The sequence below is a fragment of the Pezoporus occidentalis genome, unplaced genomic scaffold, assembly GCF_034315485.1.
Source record: "Pezoporus occidentalis ecotype Australia unplaced genomic scaffold, CSIRO_AGI_Poc_V1 ctg497, whole genome shotgun sequence".
Lineage (NCBI taxonomy): Eukaryota > Metazoa > Chordata > Aves > Psittaciformes > Psittacidae > Pezoporus > Pezoporus occidentalis.
Window position 1 is genome coordinate 18,062 of NW_026915832.1, and position 14,130 is coordinate 32,191.

At 63.4% G+C, this 14,130-nt stretch overlaps 3 protein-coding genes across 3 annotated transcripts in view; 1 reads left to right on the forward strand and 2 right to left on the reverse strand.

Moving 5' to 3' along the window:
- Window positions 1-1,633: 1,633 nt before the first annotated feature.
- Window positions 1,634-5,090, reverse strand: PPIL1 (peptidylprolyl isomerase like 1). The gene is made up of 4 exons (XM_062636782.1): window positions 4,942-5,090; window positions 3,940-4,094; window positions 3,767-3,835; window positions 1,634-1,903 (listed from the first exon to the last, which is right to left on the reverse strand). The coding sequence occupies exons 1-4, from the start codon at window positions 4,995-4,997 to the stop codon at window positions 1,683-1,685; spliced, it is 501 nt and encodes a 166-aa protein (XP_062492766.1). The 5' UTR covers window positions 4,998-5,090; the 3' UTR covers window positions 1,634-1,682.
- Window positions 5,091-5,215: 125 nt separating this feature from the next.
- PSRC1 (proline and serine rich coiled-coil 1) lies at window positions 5,216-9,132 on the forward strand. Its single transcript, XM_062636784.1, is given in 7 exon segments — window positions 5,216-5,273; window positions 6,162-6,310; window positions 7,418-7,569; window positions 7,572-7,747; window positions 7,838-7,985; window positions 8,778-8,912; window positions 9,009-9,132. Coding segments are annotated over 6 exon segments (858 nt in total). The 5' UTR covers window positions 5,216-5,273; window positions 6,162-6,173; the 3' UTR covers window positions 9,119-9,132.
- Window positions 9,133-9,787: 655 nt separating this feature from the next.
- LOC134173087 (cadherin EGF LAG seven-pass G-type receptor 2-like) overlaps window positions 9,788-14,130 on the reverse strand; it is a 44,877-nt gene continuing 40,534 nt past the window's right edge. The window contains 5 exon segments of the mRNA XM_062636786.1: window positions 9,788-9,941; window positions 11,163-11,382; window positions 11,481-11,660; window positions 12,756-12,908; window positions 12,997-13,061. Of these exon segments, the coding sequence (XP_062492770.1) occupies window positions 9,914-9,941; window positions 11,163-11,382; window positions 11,481-11,660; window positions 12,756-12,908; window positions 12,997-13,061 (646 nt within the window). The 3' untranslated portion in view covers window positions 9,788-9,913.

Sequence of the window (14,130 nt, forward strand, 5' to 3'; positions counted from 1 at the left end):
GGCACCGACACAGCCAACCCCCCCCCCCCCCCCCCATCCCCGCCAGCCCCCTCGGTACCGCCCCGGGAGCTCCCATTGGCTCCCAGCAACCCCTCGGTACCGCCCATTGGCTCCCATTGGCTCCCAGTAACACCCAGCAGGTAAACCCAGGAGCCCCCCAGTACCTCCCAGTAGCTCCCAGTAGACCCCTGGTAGCACCAAGGACCCCCCCGTAGTCCCCAGTAGCCCCCTAAGAGCGCCCAGTAGCCCCTCATTAGCTCCCAGTAGCCCCTCATTAGCTCCCAGTAGCCCCCAGTACTTCCCAGTAAAACCTGGTAGAACCAAGGACCTCCCCATAGTCCCCAGTAGCCCCCAGAGAGCGCCCAGTAGCCCTCCATTAGCTCCCAGTAGCCACCAGTAGACCCCTGGTAGCACCAAGGACCTCCCAGTAGTCCCCAGTAGGCAACCAGTAGCCCCCTAATAGCGGGGGGAGCAGGTTTTGTGGGGGACACTGCCACCCCCTATGGGACATGATGAGGGTCCCAGGGCACCCGGGGGGTGGTCACACATGGTGGGGGCTGAACCACTCAGCCCCAGAGTATGGGGCGGGCATTGGGGTCTCTGTCCCCCTTTTCCCCCCATGCCTGGAGCCCTCCACACCCCAGGTCTGAGGGACACATAACACCCCCTGGGTCCCCACCATGATGTGGTGACCTCCTCCATGCCACCCCCCAGAACCATCACTTGGGGGAGGTCCTCGGGCACTTTGGGGGACACAAGGTGGGGGCTGGAACCACACAAACCCCTTCCCCAGAATATGTAGATGGCTGTAGAGCATCCATCATCCATCCATGCAACATCCATCCATCATCCATCCATGCATCCATCATCCATTCATCCACGCATCCATCATCCATTCATCCATGATCCATCCATCCATCCATCCATGATCCATCCACCCATCCATCATCCATCCATCCATCCATGCATCCATCATCCAACCATCCATCATGCATGTATGCCTGTGCATCCTGAATCCCTGACATCCATTCTAAATCCCTGTCATCCATCCCTCCATCCATCATCCATCCACCCATCCATCCACCCATCCATCCATCCATCCATCCATCCATCCATCCATCCATCCATCAATCATCCATCCACCCATCATCCATCCATCCATCCATCCATCCATCCATCCATCCATCCATCCATCCATCCATCCATCAATCATCCATCCACCCATCCATCCATCCATCCATCCATCCATCCATCCATCCATCCATCAATCATCCATCCACCCATCCATTCATCCATCCATCCATCCATCATCCATCCACCCATCCACCCTCCATTCATCATCCATCCATGCATCCCTCCATCCAGCCTGAATCCCTGCCAACCATCCCTCCATTCATCCATCCATGCATCCATGCCTCCATTCATCCATCATCCATCCATCGTGCATGTATGCATCCATGCATCCATCCATCCTCCATGCATCCCTCCCTTCATCCACGGACACTGGGATCCCCATGTCCCCCTTTGCTCCTCCATATCCCAGCTCCAGTGCACACCCCGCTGTTATGTGTCACCCAACCACAGCACGCAGACCACCCCCAAAACCCATCACACGGTGCAGGGGGGGGTCACCTCCACTTCCCACCTCCTTTATTCCATAGAGGAGGACCCGGAGCCCCCCATTATCCCGATGGAAAAGCCTTGATGACCTTGACGTCGTCGAGGGGCCGGTCCTGCGCGTTGGTGTCCACCATGGCGAGGCGCGCCAGCACCGCCATGCCCTGGCTCACCCGGCCGAAGATGCTGTGCTTCCCGTCCAGCCACTGCGCCGGGGCCAGCGTCAGGAAGAACTGGCTGCCGTTGGTGTCCGGCCCCGCGTTGGCCATCGCCAGGATCCCTGCGCCTGGGGGGGGAAAGGAGGGAGGGATGGAGGGAGGGATGGATGATGGATGGATGGATGATGGATGGATGATGGATGGATGGATGATGGATGGATGATGGATTGATGGATGATGGAGGGATGGATGGATGATGGATGGATGGATGGATGGATGGATGGATGGATGGATGGATGGATGGGTGGATAGATGGATGAATGGATGGATGATGGATGGATGATGGATGAATGGAGGGATGGATGGATGATATGGATGGATGATGGATGGATGGATGATGGATGGATGGATGGATGATGGATGGGTGGATGGATGGATGGAGGATGGATGGATGGATGATGGATGGGTGGATGATGGATGGGTGGATGGATGATGGATGGGTGGATGGATGATGGATGGGTGGATGGATGGATGGAGGATGGATGATGGATAGACAATAGCATGAATGGTTTGGGGGCTTGGGGGCAGGTTGACCTGGTTTCATGGCAGACAGAGCACCCCATGCATGGGATTTGGGGGCACACATTGCACCCCATGGCTAAGGTTCTGACATTGTGGGGGACATGCCATGGATGAGGTCTGGGTGTCACGTCACCCTATGGACAGGCCCTGGTGGACATGAGGGTCACATCACCCTATAGACAGGTCCTGGTAGATAGGGGGGTCACATCACCCTATGGACAGGTCCTGGTGGATACGGGAGTCACAACACCCTATGGACAGGTCCTGGTGGATACAGGAGTCACATCACCCTATGGACAGGTCCTGGTGGACACGAGGGTCACATCACCCTATGGACAGGTCCTGGTGGACACAGGGGTCACATCACCCTATGGACAGGTGCTTGTGGACACAAGGGTCACATCACCCTACAGACAGGTCCTGGTGGACACAGGGGTCACATCACCCTATGGACAGGTCCTTGTGGACACAAGGGTCACATCACCCTATAGACAGGTCCTGGTGGACACGGGGGTCACATCACCCTATGGACAGGTGCTGGTGGACACGGGGGTCACATCACCCTATGGACAGGTCCTGGTGGACACGGGGGTCACATCACCCTATGGACAGGTCCTGGTGGATACGGGAGTCACATCACCCTATAGACAGGTCCTGGTGGACACGGGGGTCACATCACCCTATAGACAGGTCTTGGTGGACACGAGGGTCACATCACCCTATGGACAGGTCTTGGTGGACACGAGGGTCACATCACCCTATGAGCAGGTCCTGGTGGACACAAGGGTCACATCACCCTATAGACAGGTCCTGGTGGACACAAGGGTCACACCACCCTATGGACAGGTCCTGGTGGACACAAGGGTCACACCACCCTATAGACAGGTCCTGGTGGACACGGGGGTCACATCACCCTATGGACAGGTGCTGGTGGACACGAGGGTCACATCACCCTATAGACAGGTCCTGGTGGACACGAGGGTCACATCACCCTATAGACAGGTCTTGGTGGACACGAGGGTCACATCACCCTATGGACAGGTCTTGGTGGACACAAGGGTCACACCACCCTATAGACAGGTCCTGGTGGACACGGGGGTCACATCACCCTATAGACAGGTCCTGGTGGACACCAAGGGTCACATCACCCTATAGACAGGTCCTGGTGGACACGAGGGTCACATCACCCTATAGACAGGTCCTGGTGGACACAAGGGTCACATCACCCTATGGACAGGTCCTGGTGGACACAAGGGTCACATCACCCTATAGGTCTTGGTGGACAGGTGGACAGGTCTTGGTGGTCACACCACCCAAGGTCCTGGTCACATCACCCTATAGACAGGTCCTGGTGGACACAAGGGTCACATCACCCTATGGACAGGTCCCACTGTGCCCCTACCACTCACCGGTGAACTTGAGCTCCGGGTGCAGCTCATCCTCAAAGTGCTTCCCATAGATGGAGGCACCACCACGGCCTGGGAAGACGGCGGGGGGGGGAATGATGGAAACAGGGGTCAGCGGCATGAGGGAGAGGGGGGCACCTGTAATGGGGTGACTGGGGGGGGGGCAGGATGCTCACCGGTGCCGGTGGGGTCCCCCCCTTGCACCATGAAGTCCTTGATGACGCGGTGGAACTTGGTGCCGTTGTAGTAGCCGCGGCGGCAGAGCTCCGCGAAGTTCCTGCACGTGCGGGGCGCGTGCTTCCAGTAGAGCTCCAGCACCAGCGGGCCCATCCTGCGGGACACAGAGCCGGGAATGGGAACGGGATGGGGGGAGTGGGAATGGGTGGTAACGGGGAAGGGGACCGGGGGCTGTCCGGTACAGGGAGAGGGCAATGGGATGGGGGATAACGGGGTATCCGGTACTCAGGAAGGATGAACTGGAACTGGGGTGTAATGGGGTATAACCGGTAGCGGGGTGAACCAGAACTGGGACGTAACGGGGTATAACCAATACGAGTGTGAACCAGAACCGGGGTGTAATGGGGTATAACCAGTACCAGGGTGAACCAGAACTGGGACGTAACGGGGTATAACTGGTACTGGGGTGAACCGGAACCGGGACGTAATGGGGTATAACCGGTACTGGGGTGAACCGGGACGTAACGAGGTGCAACCGATACCAGTGTGAACCAGAACCGGGGTGTAATGGGGTATAACCAGTACCAGGGTGAACCAGAACTGGGACGTAACGGGGTACAACCGGTACCAGGTGAAACCGGAACCGGGGCGTAACGGGGTATAACCGGTACTGGGATGAACCGGAACCGGGGTGTAATGGGGTGAACCAGAACCGGGGCATACCGGGGTATAACCGGTACCAGGGTGAACCAGAACTGGGACATAACGGGGTGAACCGGAACCGGGGCGTAACGGGGTATAACCGGTACCAGGTGGAACCGGAACGGGGGTGTAAGGGGGTGAGCCCGAACGGGGGTGAACCAGAACTGGGACATAACGGGGTATAACCGGTACCGGGGTGAACCGGGGTGCAACGGAGTGAACCGGAACGGGGGTGAACCGGTACCGGGGTGAAGCGGACCCGGGTGCAACCGGTACCGGTACCGGGGGGATGTCCTTACGTGGTCTCCATGGAGACGGTGGGCGGTTGCCAGGAGTCAGGCGGGACGGCGGCCATGCCGCCGCTAGCGCGCGCTTCCGGGGACACGCCCCCTTCCCCTGCCACAGCCAATGGGAGAGAGCGTTTGGAAAGGGGCGTGCCCTCAGGGAGCAGAGCCAATCGGCGCTGCGGGCTCTGGTGACGCCATGGAGGGGGAATGAGAACGGGACCACGCCCCCCTCCTCCCCCGCATGGCCACGCCCCCGCTTCCCTTAGGCCACGCCCCCCTCCTCCCACCGGGCCACGCCCCCTCCCCGCCTCGGCGCGCGCGCGGGAGAGCGGGAACCGGGGGCGGTGAGCGGGGAGCCGGGGGGGGGGGGGAACGGGAAGGGGGGGGCGGGAGGGGGAGGGAGGAGCGGGGATGGGACCCACGGATGTGGGGCAGGGGAGGGGCAGCGATGGGACCCACGGATGTGGGGCTGGGAACCCCCCCCCCCGGTGTGGGATGGGATGCTCTGGAATGGGGGTGCGGAGCTCGGACCCCTCGGTGTGGGGCTGGGACCTCCCGTGTGGGGCTGGGACCTCCCGGGATAGGGGTGTGGGGCCGGGACCCCCCGATGTGGGGTGGGGATGCTCTGGAATGGGGGGTGTGAGGCTGGGACACCCCCGTTTGGGGACTGGGGGCCCTCCGGGATCGGAGTGCGGGACTGCGTCCTCTCGGTGAGGGGCTGGGACCCCCCTGGGATGGGGTTGTGGGGCTGGGACCCCCCGATGTGGGGCTGGGACCACCGGGGATGCGGTTGTGGGGCTGGGACCCTCCGATGTGGGGCTGGGACCCCCCGGGGATAGGGTTGTGGGGCTGGGACCCTCTGATGTGGGACTGCCCCCCCCCCCGGGATGCGTCTGTGGGGTTGGGACCCTCCGATGTGGGGCTGGGACCCCCGGGGATGGGGTTGTGGGGCTGGGACCCTCTGATGTGGGACTGCCCCCCCCCGGGATGCGACTGTGGGTTTGGGATCCTCCAATGTGGGGCTGGGACCCCCGGGGATGGGGCTGTGGGGCTGGGACCCCTCGGTGAAGGGCTGGGACTCCCCGGGGATGAGGTTGTGGGGCTGGGACCCCCCGATGTGGGGCTGGGCCCCCCCGCTCCGTGCCCGCTCCGCCGGAGCCATCCCCGCCTGGCACCGTCGGGTCCCGTCCCCCCCCCCCCGCCCCATCCCTGGTGTCACCGCTCACCCCCAGGCAGCCGCGGCCATGGAGCAGCCGCGGCCCCCCCGCGGCCCCCCCGGTGGCGGCGAAGCGGGGCTGCCCCCCCCCCCCCCCGGGCCCCCCGACGTCCGCTTCGTCACCGAGGAGAGCTTCGACTTCGGGCTCCTGTCCCCGTCCGACAGGTGGGGGGGGGGCTGAACGGGGGACATGGGGGGTGTGGAGCCCCATGGATGTGGGATGTGGAGCCCCATGGATGTGGAGCCCCATAGCCGGGTGATGTGGAGCCCCACAGATGTGGAGCCCCATGGATGTGGGATGTGGAGCCCCATGGATGTGGGATGTGGAGCCCCATAGATGGGAGATGTGGAACCCCATAGACGGGTGATAACAGAACCCCATAGATGGGAGATGTGGAGCCCCATGGATGTGGGATGTGGAGCCCCATAGATGGGAGATGTGGAGCCCCATAGATGGGGGATGTGGAGCCCCATGGATGGGAAACCCATAGATGGGGGACCCATAGATGGGAGATGTGGAGCCCCATGGATGGGAGATGTGGAGCCCCATAGCCGGGTGATGTGGAGCTCCATAGATGTGGAGCCCCATAGATGGGGGATGTGGAGCCCCATAGATGGGGGATGTGGAGCCCCATAGATGGGGGATGTGGAGCCCCATAGCCGGGTGATGTGGAGCCCCATAGATGTGGAGCCCCATGCATGGGAGATGTGGAGCCCCATAGCCGGGTGATGTGGAGCCCCATAGCCGGGTGATGTGGAGCCCCATAGATGTGGAGCCCCATGCATGGGAGATGTGGAGCCCCATAGCCGGGTGATGTGGAGCCCCATAGCCGGGTGATGTGGAGCCCCATAGATGTGGAGCCCCATGCATGGGAGATGTGGAGCCCCATAGCCGGGTGATGTGGAGCTCCATAGATGTGGAGCCCCATAGATGGGGGATGTGGAGCCCCATAGATGTGGAGCCCCATAGATGGGGGATGTGGAGCCCCATAGCCGGGTGATGTTGAGCCCCATAGATGTGGAGCCCCATAGCCGGGTGATGTTGAGCCCCATAGATGTGGAGCCCCATGGCCGGGTGATGTGGAGCCCCATAGATGTGGAGCCCCATAGCCGGGTGATACAAACCCCATAGCCGGGGCACTTTCCACCCTGTGGCCAAAGCTTCGGATTCCCCGCGGTACCGGGCACCCATCAGTGGAGCCCCTGGGGGGTGATGGCGGCCGCAGCGCCCCATAGCCAAGCTCCCACCTTCCCCCCCCCCACCCCCCGCAGCCAGGACGAGGATGAGGAGGATGAAGCCGATGGCGGGGGGGGGTCCGGGGGGGGCTGGAGCCCGCTGCGGGGCGCGCGCCTGGAGGAGCTGGTGCGGGAGGCGTCGCGCGTGGCCGCGGAGCTGCAGCGCTGCCGCCTGCCCCCCCCCCCCCCCCCGCGGGCCCCCGCCCCCCCCGCAGCCCCCGCCGGGAAACGTTCGTGGTGCGGGACAGCCCCGTGCGCGCGCTCCTGCCCACCGTGAGCGCGCGGGGCCCCCCCGCCCCCCCCCCCCGTGCCCCACAGCCCCCCCCCAAGCACCGGGCACCCCCCGCTGCCAGCAGCGCCCCCAAGGTAGGTCCCAAACCCATGGGGGGAGGGGAGGGGGGGCGCTGGGCTGAGCCGTGTCCTTGTGCCCACCCCCCCCCCCAACCTCTGCTGCAGGCGGCCCCCACAGCGGCACCCAAAGGAGCCCCCGGCACCAGGGTGCCCCCCCCGAGCAGGGTGGGGGGAGCCCCCCCCAGGCTTTGCACTCCCCAAGGGAGGGGGGCTGGGGCCCGGGGAAAGGAAGGAGCGCGGGGGGGGGCAGCAGGTACCGGATCTGGGGGGGTGCGGATGGGGATGGAAATGGATGGGAAGGGATGGGGATGGGGATGGGAAGGGATGGGGATGGGGGATGGGAATGGGGATGGGAAGGGATTGGGATGGGGATGGGGAAGGGATGGGGATGGGGATGAATGGGGATGGAAATGGATGGGGATGGGAAGGGATGGGGATGGGGATGGAAATGGATGGGGATGGGAAGGGATGGGGATGGGGATGGGAAGGGATGGGGATGGGGATGGGAAGGGATGGGGATGGGAAGGGATAGGGATAGGAATTAATGGGGAGGGGATGGGGATGGGGATGGGATGGGGATGAGAATGAATGGGGATGGGAAGGGATTGGGATGGGGATGAGAATTAATGGGGAGGGGATGGGGATGAGAATGAATGGGGATGGGAATGGATAGGGTTGGGAATGAATGGGGATGGGGATGGGAAGGGATGGGGATGAGAATTAATGGGGAGGGGATGGGGATGGGATGGGGATGAATGGGGATGGGCATGGGAACGGGAATGAATGAGGATGGAATGGGGATGGATGGGGATGGGGACAACGTGGGTACAGGGCAGGGACACCCACCCCATTGAGGGCACCCATTGCATGGGGCACTTGGTTCACGGAGCACCTTCACCATGGGGCACCCACACCATGGCTCAGGGGGTGGGTCAGGGTGGGTCAATGGGGGTCAGGGTGAGTCAATGGGGGTGAGGGTGGGTCAATGGGGGGCAGGGGGGGTCAAGGTGCTCCCCCCTCACCCCCCACCCCTCTCTCTCCCCAGCCCAGCCAAAGGCGAGGGGAGCTCCCCCCCCAAGCCGCCAGCCCCACAGCAGGACCCCGGCCCCCCCCAGCCCCTCAGCCCGTGCCCCCCCATCCACCACCCTGCCCCGGGCCAGGGGGGGCCCGGCCCCCCGAGGTGAGGAAGGTGCTGCTGGAGGGATGGGGGGGGGGGCAACGCGGTTCCCCCCCCCCCATTGCCTCAGTTTCCCCCTTGGGGCTCTCCCCATTGCAGGAGCATCACGGGGGCCCCCCCCAGCACCCAGCACTGGCTGCAAACCGGGGCCCCCCCCCGGCCGCCTGCGGGGCCCCCGGAAGCCAGCGGTGAGCAGCGCCCCAAGGTGACCCCCCCCACGGGAGGGGGGGGGGGGGTCAGGGCCCCCCCCCAGGATGAGGCCGAGGCTCAGGTTGGATTTTGCTTTAATTACAAAAGGAAACCATCATCAATAGGACACCCCCCCCCCCAAAGCACCCAGGGGTCCCCCAGCACCCTCCCCACAGTGCCCCCCCTATGGGTGCCACCACCTGAGCCTCACCCCTGGGGGGGGGTGTAATATTGGTTCCCCCATTCATGATGCCACCCCCCCCCACCCCAGTGTCACCATGGGGGGGGGAGGGAGCCCTAAATACCCTTTTTTTTTTGTATTTTCCAAGTATTTTTTAAATAAATCCCTCCACCGGGTCCTGGGGGCTGTGGGTGATGGGGGGGTGCGGGGGGGGAGGGGGGGTCAAGGTAGGGGGCACCCAATACCAACCCCCCCCACACCCCAACCCAAGAAGGTGCCAAGGGGTGGGGGGTAAATCCCTGCCAGCATCCATAGTGCAATGGGGGGGGTGTCCCCATGGTATGCCCCCCCCATCCCCATGACACCCATGGTGTGATGCATGCCCCCCCCCCCCCAACCCAGCAGTGTCCCCATGGCGCTGGCACTGGGGGTGCCGTGGGTCCCCGTTAGATGGAGGTCTCGTCGCTCCTGGGGGGTGATGGACGGACGCACACATGGGCATGGTGGGGGGGGGGGAAAAGACAGATGGATGTGTGATGGGGGGCGAGGGGTGCAGGGTGCCTTCAGCACCCATAGCACCCAATGGGGGGATGGAGGTGGGGGGGGGTAGGGTGAGCAGGAGCCCCCCCTTGGGTTAATGGAGGAAATTAAAGAACAGAAATCTGGGGGGGGGGGAGGGAGAGAAGAGGAGGGTTAGTGAGGGACCCCCCCCCCATGGAGCCCAATGGGTGCTGAATGGGTGCCCTGTTTGACCTGATGGGCACCCAAGAGCCAATGGGTGGTCAATGGGCACCCAATGGACAGGGCAGCACTCAATGGGCACCCAATGGGCACCCAAGAGCCAATGGGTGGTCAATGGGTACCCAATGGACAGGGCAGCGCTCAATGGGCACCCAGTGGGCACACCAGCACCCAATGGGTGGTCAATGGGCACCCAATGGACAGGGCAGCACTCAATGGACACCCAATGGGCACACCAGCACCCAATGGGTGGTCAATGGGCACCCAATGGACAGGGCAGCACTCAATGGGCACCCAATGGGCACACCAGCACCCAATGGGTGGTCAATGGGTACCCAATGGACAGGGCAGCGCTCAATGGGCACCCAATGGGCACACCAGCACCCAATGGGTGGTCAATGGGCATCCAACGGGGGCCTGCTGGGCACCCAACAAGCACACTACTAACACATGGATGGCCAATGGGCACCCACCAGGCACTCCAGCACCCAATGAAGAGTCAATGGGCACCCAATGAGCACACCAGCACCCAGCATACAAGTCAATGGCCATGCAGTGGGCACCGAATGGGCATACTAACACCCAATGGGCACCCAAACACCCAATGGGCACCCAATGGGCAAACAATTGGTACACCAACAACCAATGGGGAGTCAGTGAGCACCCAACAGACACCCAGCAGGCACACTAACACCCAATGGAAACCCAGTGGGCACCCAATGCGCACAATAACACCCAATGGAAACCCAATGGGCACCCAATGGGCACAGTAACACCCAATGGAAACCCAATGGGCACCCAATGCACACAGCACCCAATGGAAATCCAACAGGCACCCAATAGAAACCCAATGGGCACCCAATGGAAACCCAGTGAGCACCCAATGGGCACAGTAACACCCATTGGAAACCCAATGGGCACCCAATGAAACCCAATGGGCACCCCATGCGCACAGTAACACCCAGTGGGCACCCAATGGGCACCCCAACACCCAATGGGGAGCCAGTGGACACCACCAACCACTGTTGCACCCAATGGGCACAGTAACACCCGATGGGCACCCACAACACCCAATGGGCAGCCGATGGACCCCACCAGCCACCCTCGCACCCAGTGGGCACCCATGGGTGCCCAGCACTCACTCGGAGCCGGAGGAGTCCTCGTCCACGGTCCCAGCCTTGATGCTCATGGCGATGGGGGTGACGCCGCTGAGCTGCTCCTGGAGGCTCTGCCGCGGGCGGGGGGCACCCATGGGGCCCCCCCGTCCCCCCTCACTGCCCGAGGAGCCCGTGGGGGGGGGCACGGGGTGCTGGGTGCTGCCGCGCTCACTGATGGGGGCCAGGCCCTTCTTCTTCAGGATCCCTGCAATGGGGTGGGGGGGGGGGGGGGCATCACCCAGGGGGTCAGCATTGAGGTACCCCCCCCTCCCGCCCCATAGAGCCCCATAGCGCCCCACGTACCTTTGTGGGGGTGCGGCAGCAGTGGGGGATCCCTGGGGGGGGGATGTGGGGGTTCGCCCCCCCCCGGCTCCACGCGCAGGGTCCCGCTGCCCCCCCCCCCGGGCCCCTCGCTCTCGCTCGCTGTGGTCATGAACTCCCCCGGCCAATATGGGCAGCCCGGGGGGGGCACCCGGGCATCACCTGCGGGGGGGGGGGGGGGGCTGGGTGAGCCAGGGGGGACCCCCCATACACACCGTGCTGCCCCCCAATAGCACCCAGGCAGGGCAAGAGATTCCCCCCCCCCCCGCAACCACACTGGGTGGCCCCCATTAGCACAATGGTGAATGCCCCCCCCCCATACAAACATAAACGGGTGCCCCCCATTAGCACCCGGACAAGATGAGGGACACCCCCCCCCCCCCAGTTCCCAGTGGGTGCCCTCCTCTGAGCACCCAACCAGGGCAAAACCTCCCGCCCCCTCCCCCCCCCCAGGGTGCCCCCATCAGCACCCAAACAAGGCCAAGAAACGCCCCCCCCCGTACCCACTGAGTGCCCCCGTGGCCCCCTGATCCAAACCCATTGGATGCCCCCTATTAGCACCCAGACCAGATAAAACACCCCCCCCCCCCCAAGCCCAATGGGTGCCCCCATGTGCAATAAGGGACCCCCCCCCAGGGTGTCCCCATCAGCACCCAAACAAGGCCAAGGACACCCCCCCCGTACCCACTGAGTGCCCCCGTGGCCCCCTGATCCAAACCCATTGGATGCCCCCTATTAGCACCCAGACCAGATAAAACACCCCCCCCCAAGCCCAATGCGTGCCCCCATGTGCAATAAGGGACCCCCCCCCCAGGGTACCCCCATTAGCACTCAAACAAGGCCAAAGACCCCCCCAGGGCAAAACACCCCCCCACACACACAGGGTGCCCCCATCAGCACCCAAACAAGGCCAAGGACACCCCCCCCGTACCCACTGAGTGCCCTCTTGGCCCCCTGATCCAAACCCATTGGATGCCCCCCATTAGCACCCAGACCAGATAAAACACCCCCCCCCCAAGCCCAATGGGTGCCCCCATGTGCAATAAGGGGACCCCCCCACCAGGGTGTCCCCATCAGCACCCAAACAAGGCCAAGGACCCCCCCCCCCAACCCCCGTACCCACTGAGTGCCCCCGTGGCCCCCTGACCGAAACCCATTGGATGCCCCCCATTAGCACCCAGACCGGGTGAGACCCCCCCCAGTGGGTGCCCCCATGTACACTAAGCCCCCCCCCCCCCGGTGGGTGCCCGCGGGTGCCGTTACCGGTCGGCTCCGGGGGGGGGGCGGCGCTCGGGGGGTCCCATCCGGATGGAGCCGCCTCGTCCTCGCTGTCGGAGGAACCGGAGGAGCCGGAGGAGCCGCTCGGGTCCTCCCCCGGGGAGAGGTCGCTGTCCGAGTCCGTGTCGTGCTCTGGGGGGGGGGACACCGGTGTCTGCACCCCCCCGACAGCAGCGGGCTGAGGCCGGGGCCGCTCAGCGCAGGGGTGATGGGGTCTTACCCTGAGGCTGGCCCGGGCCGTCCAGGAAGAGCCCCCCCGGGCTGCCCGCGAGCCCCGAGTCCTCCCTGCACAGCGGGGACCGTGAACCACGGCACCGGCACCGCAGCACCCGCCCGGCACCCATGGCCCCATCACCCCGACACCGTGTCATTGCCACCCCATCAAACCAACACCATGTCATTGCCACCCCATCACCCCGACACCGTGTCATTGCCCCCCCATCACAATGACACCCCAATGCCGTGCCATTGCCCCCCCATCAAACCAACACCCTGCCATTGCCCCCATCACAATGACACCCCAATACTGTGCCATTGCCACCCCATCACCCCGACACCGTGTCATTGCCCCCCCATCAAACCAACACCCTGCCATTGCCACCCCATCACAATGACACCCCAATGCCGTGCCATTGCCACCCCATCAAACCAACACCCTGCCATTGCCCCCCCATCAAACCAACACCATGTCATTGCCACCCATCACAATGACACCCCAATACCGTGCCATTGCCCCCCCATCAAACCAACACCATGCCATTGCCCCCATCACAATGACACCCCAATACTGTGCCATTGCCACCCCATCACCCCGACACCGTGTCATTGACCCCCCATCAAACCAACACCCTGCCATTGCCACCCCATCACAATGACACCCCAATACCGTGCCATTGCCACCCCATCACCCCGACACCGTGCCATTGCCACCCCATCACAATGACACCCCAATACCGTGTCATTGCCCCCCCATCACAATGACACCCCAATGCCGTGCCATTGCCCCCCCATCAAACCAACACCCTGTCATTGCCCCACCATCAAACCAACACTATGTCATTGCCCCCCATCACAATGACACCCCAATACCGTGCCATTGCCATTGCTCCTTCATCAAACCAACACCGTGTCATTGCCACCCCATCAAACCAACACCATGTCATTGCCCCCATCACAATGACACCCCAATGCCGTGCCATTGCCCCTTCATCAAACCAACACCCTGCCATTGCCACCCCATCAAACCAACACTGTGCCATTGCCACCCCATCACAATGACACCCCAATGCCGTGCCATTGCCACCCCATCAAACCAACACCGTGCCATCGCCACCCCATCACCCCATCACCGTGC